Source organism: Ursus arctos, unplaced genomic scaffold (genome assembly GCF_023065955.2).
Source record: "Ursus arctos isolate Adak ecotype North America unplaced genomic scaffold, UrsArc2.0 scaffold_14, whole genome shotgun sequence".
In the NCBI taxonomy this organism is placed as follows: Eukaryota; Metazoa; Chordata; class Mammalia; order Carnivora; family Ursidae; genus Ursus; species Ursus arctos.
In genome coordinates, this window is record NW_026622808.1 from 28627929 (window position 1) to 28651199 (window position 23271).

The 23271-nt window shown below is 53.1% G+C and overlaps 1 protein-coding gene and 1 long non-coding RNA gene across 9 annotated transcripts in view; one reads left to right on the plus strand and one right to left on the minus strand.

Annotated features, from left to right (window-relative positions):
* Positions 1-1643: 1643 nt before the first annotated feature.
* On the plus strand, positions 1644-6091 carry LOC123001159 (uncharacterized). 2 transcript variants are annotated; one of them, XR_006409773.3, is made up of 3 exons: positions 1644-1979; positions 3773-3969; positions 4063-6091. It is a non-coding gene; the product is annotated as an uncharacterized LOC123001159 (long non-coding RNA). The 2 variants fall into 2 exon arrangements; XR_008959080.1 differs by having other exon boundaries at positions 3773-6091.
* A 3750-nt stretch (positions 6092-9841) lies between these two features.
* SUGP2 (SURP and G-patch domain containing 2) overlaps positions 9842-23271 on the minus strand; it is a 34722-nt gene continuing 21292 nt past the window's right edge. For 5 of the 7 annotated variants that reach the window (XM_044384777.3, XM_044384778.3, XM_044384779.3 and 2 more), the window contains 4 exons: positions 23016-23127; positions 18426-18946; positions 16562-16623; positions 9842-13600 (listed from right to left, as the gene is read on the minus strand). In XM_044384777.3, coding sequence (XP_044240712.1) covers positions 13328-13600; positions 16562-16623; positions 18426-18946; positions 23016-23127 — 968 coding nt within the window. In that variant the 3' untranslated portion in view covers positions 9842-13327. The remainder of the gene's footprint in view (positions 13601-16561; positions 16624-18425; positions 18947-23015; positions 23128-23271) is intronic. The other 2 variants (XM_048226844.2, XM_048226845.2) reach the window with 2 other exon arrangements.

The following is a 23271-nucleotide window of genomic DNA, read 5'->3' on the forward strand; positions in this document are numbered from 1 at the left end:
AGATAAGGAAAATGAAAATGAGTGCATCCTCATTCGTCTGCACGGACTGAAGGAGTATGCATGGTTAGACATTTCGCTACTCACCCTGAACCACACCTTGCTCATCCAGGCCAATTCCCGATGATGTCGTTCATGTCCACCGCAAAGACAGTGCCGTAAACAGCATTTCAATCTCTCCCTTCATTAGGAGTCTGATGATATAGAAATCTGGGGCCACCCACACCCTTAGCTGCTGTCTGTGAGAATAAACAGAAAGTCAAAGGCAGGCCTGACCTAGAACCTTCCCCAAGAGCCTGCGTCCTCTCAGCTAGGCTGGATTCTTTCTGGCCTCCCTTCTCCTCGTGTGGCCAGTGCATGGCTCTGGCAGGTGGCCACAGACAGTGAGGAGGACGGACGTTCTTGTCCGAAAATAAATCGTGGCCCTGAATGGGTAAACAAGAAAGTAGGGCGGAGGAGGGGGCCGGGAGGGGCCGAGGGGAAAGAGAGAATTGTGCCTTTCCCGGGAAGATGAATGCAGCCTTCAGAGGCTGGCCTCCCAGGGCTGGGCCGGCAGCCACGTGCTCCGCCTCTGCTCCCAAGAGCCTGGTACCCACTGTACCTTTCCTGCTGAGTCCTGACACCTCTCCCAGCGTGGATCCCGTAGATCCCGTCGTCACTCCAAGAAGCCCTTCCCTTGCACTCTCCGTGTGGGTTTTGTGTTCTGCAACCCCAGAATGGCCTTTGACTGTTCACTGAGTGCAAGATGCTTCCTTCCTATGACCCATTTTGCAGATGAGGAAACTGAGAAGGGTGAGAACGCGTATTAGGGTTCGGCAGTGGGGGACTCCCGGGGTCTTCCCCTGGCCCAATGATGGCGATTTTGAAGCTGGAAGTGTGTGCAAGGGTGAATGTGCCAGGACAAAAGCAGCTGAGATGACTCTACCTCAGGGGTGAAGTTCTGGGTTTGGATCCCGGCTCTACCCACTTGCAGGGTATGTTCTGTTCCCTCTGGGATCAACATCTTAGCGTGTATAGGCTTCTCCCTTCTCAGCTAGGGCACCCAGGCCCTGCCAATCAGTTTACTGTGGCCCTTTGGTCACTGTGATTAGTTCAGAGACAGTCATATGCCCCAGGCTGGGTCAGTAAGATGCGATCCTGAATGCTTCCTCTAAAGCTCTCAGACACCAGAGCTTTCGCAATGTTGCTTGAGTGGATAAGGGTCAGTTCAGAGTTGCTGGCTGCCATCTAGCCTGGGAATGGAGCTGACACAGGACAGCAGAGCCAAGAGATGGAGAAAGATGCTGCCCCGTGAGATGGGTTAAGTCCCTTGATCCAGCTGAGCCTGAAGCCATCATTTTCAATCCCATTAACCAATTAGTTCCCTTTTGGTGTTATGCAGCCAAGAGTTCCCACGGATATAACCTTTATTAATGGTGTGATCAAGACTGTTAAATAACCTCTCTGGGACTCAGTTTCTTCGTCTGTAAAACAGGTTGTGTTTGTCTAAGATGAAAGGAGCATGTGTGGTGAGCGCTGTGCCTGATGTTATAAAACATCCGATGTCATCAAGAACACGCCCAGCTCAACTAGGCTCCTGTTTACTCAGATACTGGAAAGTTTTCTGAGGGACACAGCCGAGCCCAGCCATCCCCGCCCACTGCAATAATCCACCAAGAACGCCGAAGACCAGAGGATGGAATGAGTGGACATCTCAGGTCTGGGCTCCGGGGCAGTGGTCACACAATGGCTGTTCCGACACAGCCTCACTGAACAGAGGCATCAGTGCACCGACGGAACTGCTTGGAAAATCCTTCCTCGTGAACGCACGGGTCGTCTTGCCAAGCAGCTGTCCAGTACACAGGGTCTGAGGCTCTGTTTCTCTTGGCCCACTCTGGGGCAGGAGTGGCTTGTACATGGGACTGGAGGACATGACACCCTCCACCCTGGCCTCCAGCACCTGTGGCCTGCCCCGGGAGTGGAGCCTCAGACAGGATTTGCGGGTGAGTGATTTTTAAAGAAAGCTCCCAGGCAGACCGGGGTGGGGAGTTTGTGAAGTCGGTGGAGGGAGGGGAGACTAAGTAAGGGGGTGCCTCCAGCGGAATTCCTTAGGCTCTGTCCCTGCTGGGTGGTCTGGAAATGCTTCCTGCTTGAGGGGAAGGCAGCTGGGGTATTCGTACCCCCACACCAACTGGGCCGGGCTGCCCTGGGGATGTCAATTCTAGCCCAGGGCAACCCCCCACCCAATCACACAGCCTGAGAGAGGATTTGCGGGTGAATGATTTCTAAAGAAAGCTCCCAGGCAGACTGGGGTGGGGAGTTTGTGGGGAAGGTGGAGGGAGGGAAGACTAAGTAAGGGGGCGCCTCCAGCAGAGTTCCTTGGGCTGTTAAGTGGGGTCGGGATCCAGGGGTGGGGATGGCGCCCACTTCCATTCCTGCCTTTCCAGGTTGTTCTTTTAAAAGTATAAATTGAGGGGGTCAGACACAAAAGGTCACATGGTGTGTGATCCTATTGATATGAACCGTCCAGAACAGGCAAATCCACAGAGACAGAAGGCAGATTAGTGGTTGCCAGGGGCTGGGAGGAGAGGGGGATGGGGAGTGATGGCTCATGGGCACAGGGGTTCTTTTAGGGGTGATAAAAATGTTGGGGAGTAACTACAGAGAGGTGATGATTGTACAATATTGTGAATGTACTAAATGCCGTGGGATTGTTCACTTTAAAATGGTCAATTTGATGTTATGTGAATTTTACCACAAGAAAAAAAGTATAAATAGGGCTATAACCCTGCTGTGCTCTGAAGCCTCCCATGGTTCCCCATTGCCTCAAAACATAGACTTATCTCTCACCCCCAAACCCCCCAAATCTTGACTCCCTCCTTCCTCTCCCTCCTCTTCCCACAGCAGGCTCATTTGTACCTCAGGGCCTTTGCACATGCCATTCCCTCTGCCCTGCATGACCTTATTTATCCTTCAGATCTCTCATGACGTGTCCCCTCCCAGACTGGGCCCCATGACTACCCTTTCTTTGTACCTTGGATGTTTCCTTCAAATCACTGACTGCAGCTGGTCATTTCATTGTGGTTTTAGAAGTTAGGTGGAAAGTTCCACCAGTTAGGTGTTCCTCAAATGCGTGGCAAATGAATGAATGAATGAATGAATGAATGAATCAACAGATAGATGAAGGAAGGCAACTGACAGACTCTGCCAGGGAGAAGCTGGAGCGACTTTCATGGCAGCCTACAGATGGAGGTCCTAAAAGGAAGCGACGCTTTATCCCCCAGTTGACATGGAAAGAGACTGTCTCCATTCAAATCTGGTGCTGTTTTCCTCAGAAAAGCACAGCTGTCTCCAAAACAAAGACCCACAATTGCTGGCAGCAATTTTTACTTCCTTTGAATATTCTTCAATGGATTTTCTTTCCAAACTGCACAGGCGTGCATTCGTGGTACGACAGGCACGTGGAGGGGGAGGTGGGGGAGGGGGTGTGCAGAGGGGAGGAGTGGGGGTGGGGGAGTGTGGGGGGGGGGCAGGAAGAGCCCCTGCCCCGCCCTCACCCATTTCCCCAGGTTAGAAACCCAGTCTTGTCTTCCTGCTGCTCAAACACAGCCGAGCCTCGTTGTCTATGGGGGAATCTGTCCACATTGTACAAAATTTCTACAAAAATCACATCACACTTGGTAATGGGATTTTATCTCCTAGGATCTAACTGCTCTCGGTTAAACGCTCTATCACATTTCGCATCTGAAGTTCCCTTAATTTTTCCCTTCCTTCCCTCTATTTGCTCTGTCCCTAGGATTCCGCCAGCCCAAGCAAGCCTCCTGGAAGATCTGTGGATAGGCCGCACCCCCTGGCTTGACCTCAGTGGGTTTGCCCTTTGTGAGGGAGAGGAACAAGGCTTTTAAAGACACCGGCTCAGATGGGTTGGCCAAAAGGCTGGAGGAGGGCAGAACCCCTGTGGAAAACAGCTTGGCACTTCCTCAAAACACAGAGGTACCCCACGATCCAGCAATTCCACTCCTAGGTATAGACCCCAAAGAAGTGAAAACAGATGTTCACACAAATCCTTGTGCACCATGTTCACAGCTGCTCTGTTCACAATCGCCAGAAGGTAGAAACCGCCCACACGTCCATCAGTGGATGAGTGGATAAACCAAATGTGGTCCATTGTGCAGTGGCTGCAGTGGCACCTTATTCAGCTACAGAAAGGAATGAAGCTCGGACACACGCTACAACGTGGATGAACCTTGAAAACATTATGCTCCAAGAAGCCAGACACACAAAACCCACATGGTATGTGATTCTATCTATATGAAATGTCCAGAACAGGCAAACCCATAGATTTAGGAGGGAGATTAGTGGTTGCCAGGGGCTGGAGAGGTTAGGAGAAATAGGGAGTGACGGCTCATGCGCACATGGTGTCCTTTTGGGGTGATGGGAATGTTCTGGAACTGGACAGAGCTGCTGGTTGCACAACATGGGGAATGTACTACCCGCCACTGAATTGTTCCCTTTAAAGTGGTTAATTTTATGTTTACATGAATTAGAAACCAAAAAGTTGGGGTGATACCCACGGAAGCCAGCGGGCGGGGGGTTGGGGGGCGTCATCCTCGCCAGCACAGGCAAGTGCTGGGTGTTAGCAGTTCTAACATTTAGCTGGGCTTGCAGTCAGCGGGCGGGTGCTGCTTCTTGGGCATTTACTGGCTGCCTGCATCGCTGTCCTCTGATTCCCTTACACGGAAACTCTTCTCGGCTGATGCTCCAGGATGGGAGGAATATCCTTATTCTACGAATGAAGAAACTGAGGCACTAACGGGTGAAGGGAATTTTCTAAGGTCCCCCCTTGTGGCCCTTCCACCACATCACAGGGTTTAGGTAGAGGCTTGGGCCCTTCATCTGTAGCAGGAGGAGCGAGCCGATGGTAAACCTCAGTGACAGGGCCACAGTGACTTAGGACAGTCATCCCGTGCCGCTAACATCTGTGAGCGGCGCAGTATCCTGCCCTAGGTTCTCAGAGCCCCCTGGCAGAGATCCTACTACTTTCCCATTTTACAAACGAGGAGACGCAGGCTCAGAGAGGCGGGTCCCTCGCCGCAGGTCACAGTACGGTGAGGACATGTTAAGACAGAGTATTCCAAACCTCAAGTTCCGCTTTGCTCTGAGCCGCCTCTGGGCAAAAAAGCAAGTCACCGACACGTGGATGTTGAAATCTCGAAGGCGAAAGAAACCTCACGGCTCACAACCAGACTAGGAACTCCAGGAACCAGGGGTGGGGGGTGGGGGGGGTGGCACTCCCCCAAGTCCGACCCGAGAAATCTCTGGAGAAAACTGGAGCAAAGCAAAGCTCAGCTCGCGAGGGCCCCTCCTGGGGTCTGAGGAAGTGGCTGGGGCCAGATGCAGAGCGGAGCTGAGATTCCTGGGAAGGTACAAGTTCCCAACCCCCTGGGCGTGTGCTTGGTGGGAAACAGAAACAGCGTCTACGCATGTGCCTGTGTGCACGTCTCTCCGCGTCTGCATACGTGCACGTCCTTGAGCTCGCACAAGCACACGTGTGTCTTTGGGTATGTGCATGCACGTGTGCCTACGTAGCTGTGCATGTGTGCACACGTGTGTGTGTGTCTGTGGGGAGCTTCAAAGCCAGGTAAGACCAAGCGGAAATCCTGGCGTTGAGTGTGGGTCTGGAGTCAGACTGTCCAGGGCCTCAGTTTCTCCATTGAGAAATGGACCAGCTTCTGCTGGATGCGAGGATTAGACTCCATGGGGACCAGCCACTCTCAGATTTGTCACAGTATACAGTCCGTGCTGTGGGCTCTGAAGTTGATGCCTGTGATATCCTTTGACTCTCAAAGCAAATCCAAGGCTGAGTTTATCGTCCACATTTTCATAGACACTTAATTTTCTGTCATTCTAAAATGATACAAGCAAAGACACCAAACCACACAGAAATGTATGCAGTAAATAGTGAAAACTCCACCCACGACCCAGCCCGCTTCCCAGAGGAACATCTGTTAATAGGTGGGTGTGGAGTTTTCCAGAATTCGTGACCACGCATTTACAGATTTGAGTTTGTATTTCTATTTCTATATAGTCCAATAAAATGGTGATGTAAATACTGTAAAGTGGGTTTCCACTTAACGGGGCGCCCTTGACCCCTCTAGCACACACCTCATTCTCCAATGTTACGGATGCAGGAAATGGAGTCCCTAGAGGGCATGGAGCTTGCGCAAGGTCGCCCGTTACACTCCCCCCCCCCACCCCCTGACAAGCTGAGACGCGACTAGAGTCTACCTGTCTGTCCCAAGGCGGGTCCCAACTAAGGATGGGACTTTAGACGTTGTACACAGTTCACTTCTTCACTGTCCTTTCATTGAACACTTCTTCGATGCAGTCCCCTGTGGAGGAGGCCCCAGCCCGGGTGCGACAGAGCCGGGGGACCTTAGCTCAGGGGGTCAGGGACAAGCCTGCGGAAGCCAGAGGGGCAGCCAGGCCTCTGTCTGGAGAGAGCAGGGTGGCAAGTGGGCCTTGGAGGTTGAATGGAGGTCCCACAGGCATGGTGGGGACCGGGGGCAGGGTGAAGCGTCACCCCCATTGTTGGCCAGCTGGGTGGCTTACGAGCCTCCTCCGTACTTGACGTTCATAAGTAGGAACTGATACCCGACTCTGGGGCTAAGTTGTTAAGTCCCAACCACTGGCTAGAAAGGTTGCTGCCTGTTGCAACACGGTGCCAGTCCCACCCAGATGGGGAAACTGAGGCTGGAGCAGGTGTGGAGACTTCGAAGGCTTTGAAAGCCGGCAGCCAGCCTCTTCCTCTTTCTAGGCCTCAGTTTCCCCATGTGTACAACAGCTAGCAGAGCGGTAGCTGGGCAGGAATCTGGCTCCAGCTCCAGCACTGTCACCCCCCCCCCCCCCCGCCGCAACTGACTCTCCATCCCCCAAACACACGGGAGTTGCACAATTTACCCCTCTCTGTCTGACCCTAGGCCTCAACCCCTCCTCTACGGAAGGGGGTTAATTTGGGGGTGTGACCCCGCCCTCCAGCTGGCAGGGGAGCGGGGCCTGGGTGCACCGTGACTAGGCTTGGGGATCCTCCTGCACAAGGTCGCTTCCCAGGAGGCGACACAGCCTTAAAATGAGGACCAGACCCTCTAAACCCTCTCTCCGTGAACAGTCCTGGATTACTGCTTTGAACTCCGCAAGCCCAAGGCCTCATCTCCCTGGAAGGAAACCAAGGTTCAGAAAGTCCTACTGCTCACCAGGGGTGGGGAGGGTTGGCTGTGGCCTCCTCCCTGCCGGCCCATCTCTGGCCTTCAAGACTCACCCCCGTGGGTGGACACCAGGCAGTCACTGGACAGAAGGGGACATCAAGACCTGGAGGGACAAACAAGGTCACCTGCAGGAAGGTCAAGGTTGGGGGGCTCAGAGTGGGGGGAATCTGGAGGAAGCAGAAAGGGGTGGCAGCTGGGTCGCATCTGGAGCAGAGCATGGGGACAGGGTCTGGAGGGGTCAGGGCCCATGCTCTGTGTTACAGTCCACCTCCAGGGCAGAGCCTGCCTCTTCCAGGGACCGCAGCCCCCCACATCCTGGACAGGCAGGCAAAACTGGGGAAAACTGGGGTGCTAACAGGGTCACACCAAAAATCGCATGGCACAATAATGTTGTGGAGGGAGGCAGTGAGGTGGGGAGATTCCAGGAGCTCGCCGTGGTCCCAGAAATGCCATTTTCTAGGGCTTTATCCACAGATAAATGGGATGTAGGAGCCAAGGCTTGGGAACAACTCAAATGCCTCTTGGCGGGGAACTTAAATAGCCCATTACATACATATGTAAATTCTCTGGGGAAAAAAATTAAAAAAAAATTTTTTTAAGGATTTTATTTATTTGTCAGAGAGAGAGAGAACACAAGCAGGGGGAGTGGCAGGCAGAGGGAGAAGCAGGCTCCCCACTGGCAGGGAGCCCAATGCGGGACTCGATCCTAGGACCCCAGGATCATGACCTGAGCTGAAGGCAGACGCTTAACAGACTGAGCCACCCAGCCGCCCCTCTGGGGAACATTCTGAAGTGAAAAAAAAGCAATAGGCAGATAAGAATGTGCAGAATTTGCATTTTAAAGAACGGTTATACCTAAAATATGCCCGAATACACAACTGTCTACACATATGGGACCTGAGTGCTGAGGGTCAGGGAGACATTTTTCCACAGAACACACTTCTGTATCTTTTGATTTTGGCCAGGTGTTACTTACTCACAAACAGTACTAGAAAGTTTTACTCCCGTGAAGAAACGTGGAGCCCCCCAGTCGCATGAGGACATGAGTCTCCAGGCAGCATATCTGGTATCTTATTTTAAGAAGTTTTGATCCGATATTATTTTATACTTCATTTTTATGTGGGAGTGGGGAGGGGCAACTTCTGTGCTTCACTCTGCCCACACCTGCGTTCATCTTTTACAAAGAAAGTGTACACGTGTTGGTTGAACGTGCATGTTTGCACGGATTTCGCATCGTTACGTACGGCTACTTGCGACCATGCACAGCGAAAGCTCGTTTTAAACCACAAGCTGCTTTCAGTGTCCAGCGCGCCTTCTGTTTCTCAGGGCCCTGGGAGAATCCAGGCTTCCAGGAAAGGATGCCGGGGAGAAGAAGGAAAGGGGAGGGGCCCTCCAGGCAGAGAAAGGCGTATTTCAGTCCCAGTTAGCGCTAAACAAGAGAGCAGAGGAAACCTTACCTGCCGAACTAGAAGAAATCTTCCCCAGATCGCAGAGCAGAAACAAAACCCGAGGTCAAAGCCTAGATGGGTGCCCCGGCCGGAGACTCTTACTCCATGTGTCCTCATCTAAGCGACCTTCATCAGCCCAGGGAGGTGACAAAAGGTGTCGGCCAGTTAGGGGCAGCTGCTGGCGAGCCATTCTGCTCACCCCCTACCTCCAGTCTCCTGAGAAGGGATGGGAGATGAGGTGGGCCGCTGCGGGTCCTGAGTGACTTTCTCAGGGCGGGCGCTGAAGCCCGCAGTCGCACACCGCCCTCTCGGGCTCTCATGAAGTGAAGGCAAGGGAAGGAGGTGCCCGACTGGCAACGGCTCCCGTCATGGTCAGATGGATCCCTGCCACTCCTGAGCAGCCTCCAGGACACAGCAGGGAGAAGGGAGGCCTGGGTTCCCACATTAGCTCCTACGGGGCCCAGCTTCATCTGCCCCTAACTGGCCAACAGACTCCCGAAACCCTTCCTGGGCCCCCTCTGCCCTGGGTCCAACAGCAGCCTGGCGCCTCGTTACCACTGTGCCCTCAGGTGGAAGCCCCTGCAGGCCTGGTACGTGCCTGCGGTAGCCCTTGCCCTCACCCCTTCCCCACAGGGCCAGCTGTCGGTGGAGGAAATCAGACGCGGAGGGGGGCAGCACATGGGAATAGCAGGGAGCTGTGAAGATGCCCCACAGGCAGGCCTCTTCAGTAAGGGAGAGGCCTGGGTGGCCCTGTGTTTAACGCTTGACAGCTGGAGCCCCGACCCTGGGAGCGGGTCAACCCTTGAGGGGGGGCAGGTGAGCCATCAGCAGTAAGGCAGGTGTCCCCGACGCTCTCAAAGGTGGGTTTTCATACCCAGCAGTAACCCCCCAGTCAGAAGGGGGTATATCCCCCCCCACCCCCACCCCCGTGGTTGGCACTGGTTCCTACCTGTTCTCTGGCACCTCCAGGCTTTCCCAGCAACTAAACAGGCCCCCTGGCTGGGGCGAGCAGGCAGAGAGGCCTGGCGGGCAGAGGGCACACTGGAAGGCTGCAGTGTGTCCAACCTGGTTCCCTGGAGGTACCCCAACATCTGTCACGTGGTCCCCAACCCACCACATTTTCAAAACACATCAACAGAGACCATGGAAAACTGGGTTTCCTCTACATTTATTGCAACTGCTAAATGATTAACAACATTCACAACTTCTTAGATTAAAAAAAAAAAGAAAAAGAAAAAAAAACCCAAAAACTTCCATTTTGTAACATCACAAATGTCTTCTAGGTTTTACCAAGGACCAAAAACGCTAAAATTCTCTATATGATTTCCAGTGATGGAAACAAGCCAGAGACAGTAAGCACCCAAAGTGGTGAGTTAGCACTTTCCGGATGCCTGTCGTCCTCATGGAAGAGACCCTGGAACTAGAATGACAGAAAAGACACTGTGACTTCGACAAGGCTATGCAACCGCACATCGCGCTCGCACGCACACTCCCTGCGGTCAGCCTTTGCCAGAGACAGCAAGGGCGAGCGCAGAGGGCTGTGCGCCCTGGTCCTTAGCCAACAGCCGGCATGAGGACGCACCACCAGGCTCCGCCCCGGCTCCCATGTCGCCAACCCCATAGGAAAAGCATCACCTGAGTGCTCAGAGGACTTTCCAGGATCAAGAAGGAGGTGTTTCCTTTGACGTTTGCCAAAGGCTCCCAGGGTCAGCTCAAAGTGGGATGTCCCCAGAAGGAAGAGTGGCAGGAGGCTGCGGGGACAGGACTTATACCCTGGGAATTCCTAAAGCATTTTACTTACAGACAAAAGCAGAGAGAGCCAAGAGCGAATATACTAGCACAAAGTGAATATGATGGTCAGAGCTATCTATGCTGCAGGGAAAGAGCGAGAACATATTTGGGGCGTGCACGTCTTGCTCAGGGCCAATGGGCACTCTGTGAAAGGCCCGAGAGGACCAAGGCCCTGTTCTCAGAGTTCCATCCATGTGCTCAACCCATGGCCAACAAGGAAAGCTACTGGAAGGATTAGGAGAGAAAGGAGAGGAACCCCTACAGCTGTGGTTCCCCTATACCACACCACCCCTGCAGGCTGCTTCAACTTTGCTGAGGCACCTCCACGGTCTTGCTGGCCATAAAGATCTGCCGGCTGCCCACACCAACAGGAGCAACCAGAAGCAAGGAGAGTCTGGAGGCTCCGCCTGACATGAAGAGACACAGCACAGGCCTGTGACGGTGGGTGTGGGCCCCACAAGACGGAGCCCGAGGAGCCTGGGACAATAGTTGGGGCCTGTGGCTTTAAGAAAGGGAAGACTGTCCAACAGGGTAACTCACTGCTGTGCACCCCCCGCCCCGTTCTCCCTCCCCTCACCAGCTTGCAGTGTCAGCAGGATGCCAAGGTTCCCAGATCTGAGCACGTATTTAAAACTTCCACACTGCTGCTTTACGAGAAAGGCCTGAGATCCCCACAGCCTGAGAACTTCGCACGTAGCTGCAAGGAGAGCGCGCCGGGAGAAGATGGAAGGGCAGCCATCACGCGCCTAGAAATAGCAAGCAGCTGCGAGCCCGCCCCAAGAGGACGCTTTCTGTTCTGTACAAAGGCCCTGATAACACAATTCTTCACCATGCCGCGCAAGCCAGAAATGAAGCCTCTTGAAGAGTTTACAGTCCCACCCCCTGGTAGAAGAGACTCCATATGTGGTTTTTAAAAAAGCAAACTGCAGCTTGTGGATTCTAGGGAGACATGTGAATTTGAGGGAAGTTTCATCAACGTAATGATTACTCCCCACCAAATACAGCTCTATTATCCTGTCACTAAACTTCCATTACGTCTCTTGGGAGGCATTTAAGAGCCGAGGCTCCGTAAATAACACGTTCGTGGAATCAAGTATCTTGTTCAAAGAACGCCCGTGCTCTAACCCGCAGGCTGTGTACCAGGGCGGACTCCGCTAATACCGAATCACAGCCCCTATTCACAGCCTGGAAGCAACGAAAAGCCGCCGTCTGTCATCATTCTGGCATCAAGTGTGCTAAGAGAGTACCTCTGAGAGCGAGGTTCCCTGGGATGGGAGACCCGACTAGAGCTGGTTCCTGAGCACGAATAGGGCACCGGGGCTTCCAAGGGCAGCGTCACCTTCCAAGGAGGAACCAGGAAAGACACGCAGGAGACTGGCTGCCACAAGCATTCAGAAGAGGGCGGAAGGGCAAAAGCAGACCAGAAATGGTGCATTCTTTTTTCCTTTGAGAAGAAGAAAAGCCAGCGGAACCTCCACACCAGAGCTGCAGAGACGCTCGTCTCTCTAGAACACACCAAACCTACTTGGGCACTGGCTCCAGGGCAGATCCGGGGCAGAGGTGGTGCTTTAAGAGTAATTGCTGCTTCGAGCCTTATTTTTCTCACCAATGGTTTCATCTATTCAGGGAGAGAATGGTTTTGTTCAACACTGAATTGGAAATTACAGGTGGGGAAGGCAGCTACAAAGAGAGGAGAAAGAAGGGGATGTTTATATAGGCCCAAGGCCCTTGAGAAGGAAAAGGACTTGAAGACGTTCAGAAAAGGGATGTGGCAAAGCAGCTGGCCTGTGCAGTGCCGGCTTCCAGATCGCCCTCACCCTCGAGGGGCACCAGGCCACTCCCAGGCAGCCTCTCCCCAGGACGGCCATGTGCCGTTGAGCCCAGGAGCCCTGCACCAATGCCTGCTGTCGGGCTGCACGCTTGCGAGCGCCGGGCTCGCTCCTTCAACCAAACCTGGAAGGTGAGGGGTGGGGCACATCCACATCCAAACACTCCTTGTTACCCTCAGAGAATTTTCTCGTGTGTGTGTGTGTGTGTGTGTGTGCGCGCGCACGGTTTCAAGTTTGGTGTCTGGGGAAGGGGGAACTCCGATTTCTCTGGAGAAACCGTCTCTCCGCACCAGTACGTCAGCTTAGGCAGAACGCCGCACGCGCCGGCTCCCACACATACCTATTTGTTGGCCCGTTTGTGTCTGTACATCTGCATCATCCTCTGACGGAACACGTCAAATGTGTCTTCCTTGCGCTCCTGCCCGTCCGCACCTAACCCCTCCCCTTCCGACGCAGTTCCCCTAGGAGCAAAACGGAGAGTTAGCCGCACCCGGGCACCGAGCCCGGCCACCAGGGGACTGGACACGGCACAAGCAGCGTGGGACGGAGGCACGTGGGACACACAACAGGGACAAAGGAGAGGGAAAGTGAAGACACGATTCACAGCGCGGAACAAGGGGTACTCACCTGCGCAGGTGTGCGGACTTTCTGAGGCGCGTGCTCAGAAGCCCGATCACAGCAGAAAGCCTCCCCCAGCAGGTGGGAAGCTCAGTTTAAATGAAATGCCTGCTGGATGTTAACGGGGCCTAACAAACTCTGGGCTGTGCTCTCCCACCCTGCCTAGCTGGCTTATGGGTTCCCGGAAAAGGGAAAGTGGTTTTTATCCTAACTACCTGGAATTACCATTCAGCTTTGATGACAGTAAGGAAATGTGTCTAAAATGCCAGGGGCCAAGAAGCCATCTAAACCGTCTGTGCCAGTGCAGCAAGGAGCCTGTACGCACACCTGCATATATAAATGATCTGCTTCTCCCCTCATCTCAAGACTCCCTTTGTCAGGGAAAAAAACCCTGCCAGCTTTAAGCCATGTTTACCATGAGGGGAGCCAAGAAATCAGGCGGCAAATTAAAGAACTCAGGACCAGAATCCCAAAGCACGCTTCTCCCCAAGCACGCTGTCCATCCCCACCCCTGGCCCCAAGCGCCTGCTGCGTACACGCTGACGGGCTCCCTGATGCCCTTCCCACAGGAGCCCAGGCCGTGGCCCTCCTTCCAGCCCATCTTCTGCAGCATCTGGAATCCCAGGTTCTTGTCAGTCAGCTTCTGCTGGGCGAAGTCAAAGTCCTTGGGTTTCTGAGGAGAGAGAAGAGTATGGCAAGTGGTCTGCAGCAAAGCTCCCAGAGCAAGGCTCTGCCCATGCTGCACCTGACACGTTCCAGCATCCCCCCCCCCCCCCAACTGTCTCTAATTCCAGACACTGGGATGAAGTCATGGGCCGTTTCCCAGTTCCCAACATTCCCTGGGTGGGTTGGAGCTTCTAAAAGTGGGGAGTCAAGAGATGCCCCACAGAACCAAGCCAGACCAGCCTCTCAGGCCCCAGTGTGACTGCACCCACTGTGGTGCTAAAACTATGAGGAAAACCCCAGGAGGAGCTGGGGGTTCCTGGGGCCAAGGGGTTAGCAGGAAGAGCCCTAAGCGGTGGTGACCTGTGATGACCAGAAAGTACCCCCCAGGCTGGGGGTAACCAGGGCACAGGCTTGAGGCAGGAAGGCCCCTAGTGTGCAAGAGTCAGAAGGGAGGCAAGGCTGACGCAGGGGTGAGGCAGAAGGGGGCTGAACAGGCCATGAACCTACTGTAGAGAGAGACTGTGTGGAACACTGTCTCGCAGGGTCCTCCCTACTCCCCCACTCCATTCTGAATACTCTCTGTGGACTTCTAGAATCTGAGTAGTGACCCCAACCTGGAAGCCTCTCTGGCCACCCTTAGACATTGCTCAACAAACCTGAATGATTTGTCTGTCTGCCCAGCTGCTCCTTCCGAGGTCTGGGAGCTCCCCAAGGGCAGAGACTGGGTTTTACTGGGACTCTGGGGTCCATGTCTAGCACAAAGCAGACCTCGCTGAGAGGCGGTACAGCTGGGAAGAATGCGGCTTGAGAAAGACTCTACAGGTAGAGGAGCAAGAAGCCCTGGAGAAGATGTGGGCTCCAGAGCCGGCTGTGTGAACAGAGGTTAAAAGGCCCAGGGAGCCTCTGGAGAAAGAGCCTGCCCAGTGAGAGCAGAAAATATTTCCATTTATGGGCTGCCTGGGTGGCTCAGTGAAGCGTCTGCCTTCAGCTCAGGTCAGGACCCTAGGGTTCTGCGACTGAGCCCCACATTGGGCTCTCTGCTCCACAGGGAGCCTGCTTCTCCCTCTCCCTCTGCCTGCTGCTTCCCCTGCTTATGCGCGCGTGCTCTCTCTGCCAAATAAATAAATAAAATCTTAAAAAAAGAAAATCTTTCCACTTAACTCATGAATATTCATAAGTACCCACTGTCCCTACCACCTGAGCCTATTTTTAAAAGACATTTACTAAACACTGAGGACAGCCTGGGTAGGCTGAGAAGGCTGCGTGTACTTCTGGGGAGAGGGCTCCTCCATCCTGATCAAGGCAGCTGATGCTGGGGGTAATGGTGAGGGTCCGAGGGTCTGAGCAGGAAGTGTGGGAGGGGAAGAGGGTGGGAAGGCAAGGGAGAGGCGGGCCACAGGTCCCCAAAGGGCAGATCCGCACCCCTTGGGGAAAGCTGCTCAGCTTGAGAAAGCTGGAAGCTCGTGGCCTGCAGTCACCCCCCGGAGAGACTGGAGCTTGCAGGACACAGCTGCACAGCGGGTGAACATGCACTTAGTTTCACTCGCAAGGCACCTCTGAACCACAGGGTAGGCGAGACTGCCCCATGTCACAGATGTACAAATGGAGACTCGGGAATTACATGCCAAGATTACGTGGCCAGGCTGAGCCTCAGCTCACCCAGACCACCAGTCGGGCCGCCAGATGCCAGCACAAATTCAAACTGGGCACATCAGTTAGGACCATGAACTTTAGGCCCAGAAAAGTCCCTCCTCCCTGCTGTAACTGGGGTTACACCAACACCTCTTCCGGCCGCTGAGACCGACAGTGCACTCAAACAGGTGTCTACCACTACCACACAGGCTTTCCTCACCACCCCACACCAGCAGAGACCTCACCTGGCTCCTGGCTCACCTTCCTGACCTCTAATGACCTGGGATGTCCCCACATATGTCCTAGGTGACTTTGCCCAGCCTTATCTGCCCCCACATGTCCACCTAGCTGTCTGGAGTGCACTCCATCTCCCTGATGACCTGCCGCCCCCCCCCCCCACCCGCCAGGGGCTCGCCATTTCAGTCCGTGGCAGCTTCATCCTGCTAACTGCCCGGGAAGACAACCGTGGAGGTGCCCTGGACTCTGGGCTTTGGCTATTCCACACACAATCCATCGGCAAGTCCCACCGACAGCATCTTCACCCTCCCGGTCCCTGGCTCTCCCAGCCTCCCCGCCAACAGGCTGCTCTCAGCACAGTAGCCACAGCAGCCATGTCTTCCCTCCAAACTACCACCACGGGTCCCGGAGGGCCTCCCCCAGAGAAGGAGCCTCATCTGTCTATAGGCCCTATGACCTGGGGCCTCACCACCTTTATTTCCTCACCTCCCCACCCCTATCTGGGTGCCACAAAAGGCTACCTGTTGACACAAGACCACCCTGGGGTCTCTCCCAGGCCTCCCTGAATAAATGACATCCCCAACCCCACATTATTCCCCATTTCCCCTCGACCTGCTTCTCCGCACCCACGGCATGCGGGCCACAAGAGTCTCACACATTCCTGTCACTGTTGGCCCTGCCTGCTGCTGCCATCAAGTGGGCAGACGGGGCCTGGCACATAGGCGTCTGCCAGTTAACGCACGTGTGTGCACACACCCATCCACACACTGCCTTGGCTCACTAGCAGAGCGCTCTTTAACCATTAGTACAGTCCGCTAAATCTGAACTTCTCAAGGGCCAGAACATTACTTTGCTCATCTCTACCAACACAGGCCTGCATCAGGCCTCGCCTATTTGTTAAATAAACTAATTACTACCCTCTTGTGCTTCAGGCAACGCACAACAGTTTCAAAAAATTCCTGAGAAAAAGGCTGCTTGTTATGCTTTATATACTATGCCAGTCTGAAGTACGAGTATACCTTAGTTACGAGCCAACGTCCATTAAAACTCTGACAATTCCAACTGACTACGTCATGCATGAGAAGTCAGTCATGCTCACCTTCTTTTTGGACACCGGACGACCCCGAGGTCTGTCGTAGGCGATGCGAACTGGTTCATGAACTGGAAGACACAAGAAACGTATCTGTACACATACACATATTTTCTCCAAATTGCTCAGAAGATGAGAGGGCTGCAGTTCAGGCTCACAGCCCTTCTGCTGACAGAAGGTAGCCACCAGCTCGCCAGGGCGCCTCTCAGGAATCACGGGCCCCACAAACACAGAGGCGGGAACACGCAGGCCCGACTGAGGGCTGCTTGACGGGGAAGAGTCTACGTGAACGTATGACTTCCCATGTGTACGACAAAGGGCTCAATGCATGGATCATTTTCCATGACTGCAAGAACACGTTTTGTTTCAACAAACAAACCACTTGCAATCTCCTGCTCTCCTAGTGTCTCTGCAACTGTTCCACTGATAGAGTTAAAATCCACATACAGTATAAAACCACCACGCTTCTCATACAGAGTGCTGAATCACATTATATTCTTATTTTTGATGAAGCAGAGATCAACAGGGCTGGGCTTTTTTCTCTCAACTACCCAAGGAACTGAGAGCTTCCAAAATAGAAAGAGCTCCACTTATCCCCCATGAGGGACATGAGGCATTCGGAGAGGCTGCCACCGTCAGCAGAAAGTTCTGAAGGACGTCCGAACTGGGTAGAACAGCTGGGAATCGGTGATACCACCAAGGTTTCCAAACGCGAACCACAGGACTGTTCCGTTAACTGAACTGATGCTCCTGGGGGTGAGTGCGACAGTGTCAACAGTGTAGAGCACACAGGTGAGACAAGATGGGGCGCCGTTCGCCACGACCCTGCAGGAAGGTATGGCGGCACGAAGCACAGCCCAGGCCTGGCTTTGTGGAGACACCTGGAGTGGTGGGGGACACGAGGAATAACCTGGGCCATGGCTGGTCCATCAAAAGGCTGCACATGATGCCATTCTGCCTACTGATAGTCTAGAAAAGGCAGAACCACGAGGCCAGAAAATGGGGAGGGGACCTCAGAGAGAGACAGGCATTTCCGGAGAAAGGCTCCAGCTCCACCGCACTGGAGGAGTTCATGCCTGTTTACAATTGCCAAAACTCCTCAAACTGTCCCCTTAAAAGGGACGCGTGTTACTGCTGTTAAACGGCACTTTAAGAACCTTAACCCTCCCCACAGAAGAGCAGGAGATGACCTTCCATGGCCCAGGCAGCAGAGCACAGAGCTCCCACTAACCACTGCCCAAGACCAGCCCCACCTGTGTCCTCCTTCCTCATCATCGCTAAGCAGGCATCACTGCCCTAGGCCTTCCAGGGGCTCAGAAGGCTGGGTACTCCCCAGGGTCACGGGCAGGAAACAGCCGAGATGACCAAGGCCCGTGCCCTTCACAGCCAGGGCTCCTCCACTGGACTGTGAGCAGTAACGGAAACACCACGCATATATGCTGCTAATACACCCTGCTGACTGACCCGGCAGCGCGTGCTCAGGCCACCGACCTTGCACCAGCTGGCAACGTGAGCTCCGCAGGAACACTGGGAGTGGTATGCAAAACCACCACAATTATTTTAGGTTAAAGACACAAGACCAAAGAACCTCATGTTCTGTTGGCCCTGGAGGGATTTAGGGGAGGTAACATGCAGGTTGGCAGGTGTCATCAGAGGTGGGAAGGGTGACAGGGAGGCGGGAAGGGTGACAGGGACCGGCCGGTCATCTTGTGGCTAAGCCTGGGCTAAGGGCCAGTGAATTCTTCCACACAGTCAGGTGATATGACCTAGTCTCTACAACTTTTCCTGGTCTATAACCGAGCAGCACGCTTCCTCCTTAGGTGCTAAACAGAAGCCCATGCTAGGGAAGCCACGATGATGGCCTAGCACTCACCTTTGGGCTCCTGGATGAGACACAGCCTCTTGGGAGCTGGAATCATGCCGACCTTCAAGGACTTGCTGCTGACCCTCTTCCGGGGGAAGCAGGCCCCCGAGGCAGCCTGTGACAGGGCAGGTGCACCGGCCGGGCCATCTTCAGCTGCCTCGCTCGGGAGGCCATCGGTGGGGGGGCTGCCCTCAGAGCCCTCAGACTTGGCAGCCCCTCCCGCTGACCTGGAGGCCCCTCTAGGAGTGGAGGCCTCTTCGCCCCCCTCCTCATCCTCCTCGTCCTCCTCCTCGTCCTCCTCATCCTCTTCAGGCATCACCTCTGGGCTTTCCAGCTCAGCCTCATGCTGAGGGAGCTCATCTTCGAACTCTCCTTCCCCTTCCATGGGATCAAGGGGGCTTTCCTGAGAATCAGCGCTCTCACCGGCGTGGAGGTTCGGGGGAGAAGATGTAAAACAAATTGACGGGCATAGTTCAAATACTTTCTTTCGGTAGAATCTGAAGGCTGAACTATTTTGGTCATGGAGAAACCTGGGGCAAGGATGAAAGACACCGGTTAATCAGAGTCCTCTGAACGTTCATACTTACTCAGTTGTCCAGAAGAGATCTGACAGAGCTGCCGTGGGATCGAGGAACGAATAACCCGACCTCTCCCTACCAGCTGTGCTTGATGGCGCAGCTTCACAGCGGGACGGGGGCGGGTGGGGGCAGCAGCAATTTAACAAAGGAGCCGGAACGTAAGGGGCCTCGCTGCTTTCAGGGGAGGGAGGTGGAGGAGCAAGGTGTGCAGGAATGACCAAGGAATGTGCTGGAAAAAGCTCCAACACTGCAGCCAAGGATCCAACCTGGCGCTCTCCTCATCCCCTTCTAGTCTGTCGCCAGCCACTATGGGACTCCCGTGCGCTCACTGTGACTGCCAGGTACGGGGCAGAGGAAGGCGCGTCACTTCCGCCCTTCATTCTACAGTGAGGCCGAGTTAACGCAGTGGCAATACCGCCTCTCTGAACCTCAGAGTCCTACAGCCACCTTGACTCAGCACTGTGGCTGGTGTGAGAAACTGAAATCATGCACGAAGACACAAAATACACTTGGAACCAAGGAAAGAAGTCCTTGTTCTTGGCTAGAACAACTCAACCTCATAACGATGTCAATTCTTCCCTAATTAAAATATTAACACATAAACCTATCTCAAGAAATGCATCATTTTTTTCTGGATTTGAACATGATTCTAGCTTTCATGGAGTAAGTAAATATGTAAGGGTATCCGGGAGAACGCTGAACAAAATCAGTGAAGGGTTCTGGCCTTACCAGGTATTTATTACAAGGTGTATGAAGCCTCTATAGTTACAATAGTGCGGTACCAGTCCTTGGACACACGGACAGAAACACCAAGACAAAGGCCAGAAACACTGGTATCTGATGAAGTCAGGTGTAGAGATTGCTTAAAACAAAAACAAAAACAAAAACCACCACACACAACAAAACACAAAAAACAAACAAAAAACCGATTTATTTAAGTAATCTCTACACCCAATGTGGGGCTTGAACTCATAACCCCAAGATCAAGAGTTGCATGCCCTTCCGACTGAGCTGGTCAGGCACCCCAAAAATAAAAATCTTTATAAAAAAAACTGAGAAAGAAAAACTCCAAAAAACCCAATAGAAAAAAGGGCAAAGATTAAGAACCTGAGCCCTCCAAAAGACAGCTACAGAATGAGAAAACAAGTCAGAGACCAGGAGAAAATATCTGCAAATCATACATCTGATAAAAGACTCCTACAAAGAAGGCATAACGAACCCTCAAAATTGATTAGTAAGTAAAGAAACGACCAAATCAAAAGATCCAAATGGACACTGAAGTATGGAAAGCAGCCAAGTACACCTGAAGACACGGCACCGTTAGTCCTTGGAGAAACGAGAACCACAGTGCAACAGCGCCTCCCTGCCCTGGGAGGCTACCGTGAGACAGCTGCCGCAGGCAAAGCCAGTGCTGGCGAGGACGGGGAGGAACCGGAACTCTCCTCCAGGCTGCTAAAAATGCGAAATGGTGCTACCACTTAGAAAGGCAGCTGGGCAGTTTCTTCAAGAGTTAACCCTGGACCCACCACGGAGCCAGCCCTTCCTCTCCTTGGTATTTACTGGAAAGAAATAAAGACCTTCTACGCAACTGCTCACGGCAGCTTTATCTATAATCGTCCCAGACTGAAAGCATCTCAATGCCATCCACAGGTGACGGGGAAACAACTGGCCCAGCCACACAGTGGGATACACTCAGCAGCAAAGAGGAATGAACTGGGGATACATGCACCAAACACAGATGAATCCGAGTAACTGTGCTGAGTAAAGGGCTCAGACAAAAAGCAAGAACAAGCGCATTTACACAAAATTCTAAAAAATGCAAACTATTTACAACAAAGCTTTTTAAAAGGACAAACCTTTTTTTAAGAGACAAAGGAACAGTTCACAGGAAAATAAAAGATACTTAAGTTTATGAAAAGATATTCAATTTGACTCACTAAAAAATATGGAAACTAAAATCTCACGGCGGAAATGAGAAATTTCTCATGAATCCTACTGGCTCTAAGGCATGCCAAAAGGTGAGGGGTGGGGACAGGGACCCTGGACACTTCTTTGGGAATGGCCCTCAGGGAGCGGAATTTCCGTTATCTAACAAAATTACATTTGCAATGACCTTGGACCCCACAGTCCCCCTCTGGAAGATACATGAAGATTCTCTCCACAAAATTGTTCGTGAGGCTACTGATGGGGCTGTAAGAACAACATGAATGCCGATGTGACCCTGGTGCGGTTGCACGTGGAGAACAATAGTGGACAAGAGAACGAGAGGACAGGTGGGACAGGCACAGGCAACTTCTGGATAGGTTGTGAAGCGAAAAAAGCAAGGTGCAAATGACATACAGCAAGTTGCATGTAAGAAAAAAGGTGGAAATGGTAGAATAACAAAGGGGGAAATGCACACACCCACTAGAAGTGAAAGAAATGGTTTCCTGTTGATGAGTGGAGGGGATTCCCACTCAGAGACTTCTCTGAGTCTACCTTTTTAAATTTTTACTTTAGAACCATGCAAATGTTGAACTTATTTTTAAAATTAAATTAAAAAGGATAGAAAAAAATAGCCCTAAAATTGAATCTCTGGAGAAACAAATGAACCTGACTATATGTCAAATCAATGACATAACCACACACAAAAACAGAATTAACTCAAACAACTACTGAGCACGTTAGAGGTATAATTTTTCTAAAGAAAAGAAACACAAAGTCACCTCGACCTTTATTAAATACGTGTGCTGTTGGATGCAGTCATTCTCAAACTACCCTATGAGCCCTGGGCTGGGGGACAGAGTGAATCACTCCACCTAATGTGGCTGCACAATGGGGGACTCTGTGTGGGGAGGAAAGGGACAGCACCTTCTAAGGAACATTGCTCAAAAAGGCTGTCAGAAACGGTGACGAATAATCCCAAACCACGGCAGTGCCAGGTGCCCAGGATAATGCAGAATTCTCATTTGGGGAACAAAAAAACAACAAAAAACCCATAACCGATGACATGCTCCCGACTGCCCTTAGCGGAGCTGTCCTCTTCACCAGGTCTAGCCCAACTCTGAGGCGTGCTAGGCCCAGCTGGCCCCAAGGTCACCAGGCCTGTAAAAGGCAGAACTGGGCTGAGCCCTCAAGAAGCCATCAGTGCTCCACAAGGCTGGCCTGGGTCTCACAGGAAGCAGAAGGCACGCCCAGTGTACAGCCTACTTACTCCAGGTCCCCAACAAGCTGGAAGAGCGCGCTGGGTCCCTACTGGCTGCCAGAAATGCTCTCAGAGACGTGTAGTTTTCAACCATAGTCTTGATTAGACTAAGGCCTGGCTCTCCAGCATGGTAGAAGCAGGGCAAGGGTCCACAGTTCCCAGTCAACGGGAGGATACAATTCACACAGCATGGAAACCCCACCTGGGTTAAGGCTCGGGACCACGAACACGGGGCTCCCAAGGAGTCTCCCCCTGAAGGAGGTTCACCCTCGACCCACAGGGCGGAACAGGCTCCTGGTTCTGTCACCTGCAGGCTGTGTGGCGTTGAGTGGCCACCCCATCTGAGGAATGGCAAGGGTAACGGCACCCCCTCCTGGCAAAAGGATGCCAGGCCACCGTTACCTGGAAGTGCTTGCATCTTGCAGCTGGGCCAGGACCCATCCATCACTGCCCAGAGCACTGGTGTGACCAGGGACAGTGCCCTGCCCTCCTCCTCCCCCTACCCCACACCACTCGACCTCTGCACGGGTTCTGGGGAACCTATTAGCCTCTCTACCTGGGTGCCCTCTCTCTTGCCCTGGTCAAAGCCCACGTGACCTTCAAACACAGCTTAAACTTCCCTCCAAGGGAGGTTTTTTCTGATGCCCCAGATGAGGGTAGCACCGCCCAACCCCCTAAGCGGACGCTCCTCCCTCACAGCCCTGAGCTTGGCAGAAGTGAAGCCATGACTTCTCGGGTGCCTCCTGGGGCAGAAGTGTGTCTGCCGGGCCATCCCTTGGCCTCTCAGAACACTCGTGGGGTAAACACTCAAATTCAAAGGGCACGACGGCTACATACCACAAGTCAGGGTTGTCGGTGCTGTTTTCTATGCTGAACTGTTCAATCTCTGGTCCCACCTGAGCAACAAATCTGGCCAGTTTCTCTGCAGTCTCCATGGTCTTCGTGTCAACTACAAAACAAAGCGACTGTCACATGTCAGTTCTGAGCTGCTGCTTCTAATTTCAACTTTGGGGGGGGTGGTTATGGAGCCTAATTATAAAGACAGCCCCTCGTGTCCCCTCAACTGCATCCTTGCCCTTCGCCATGGGACTCC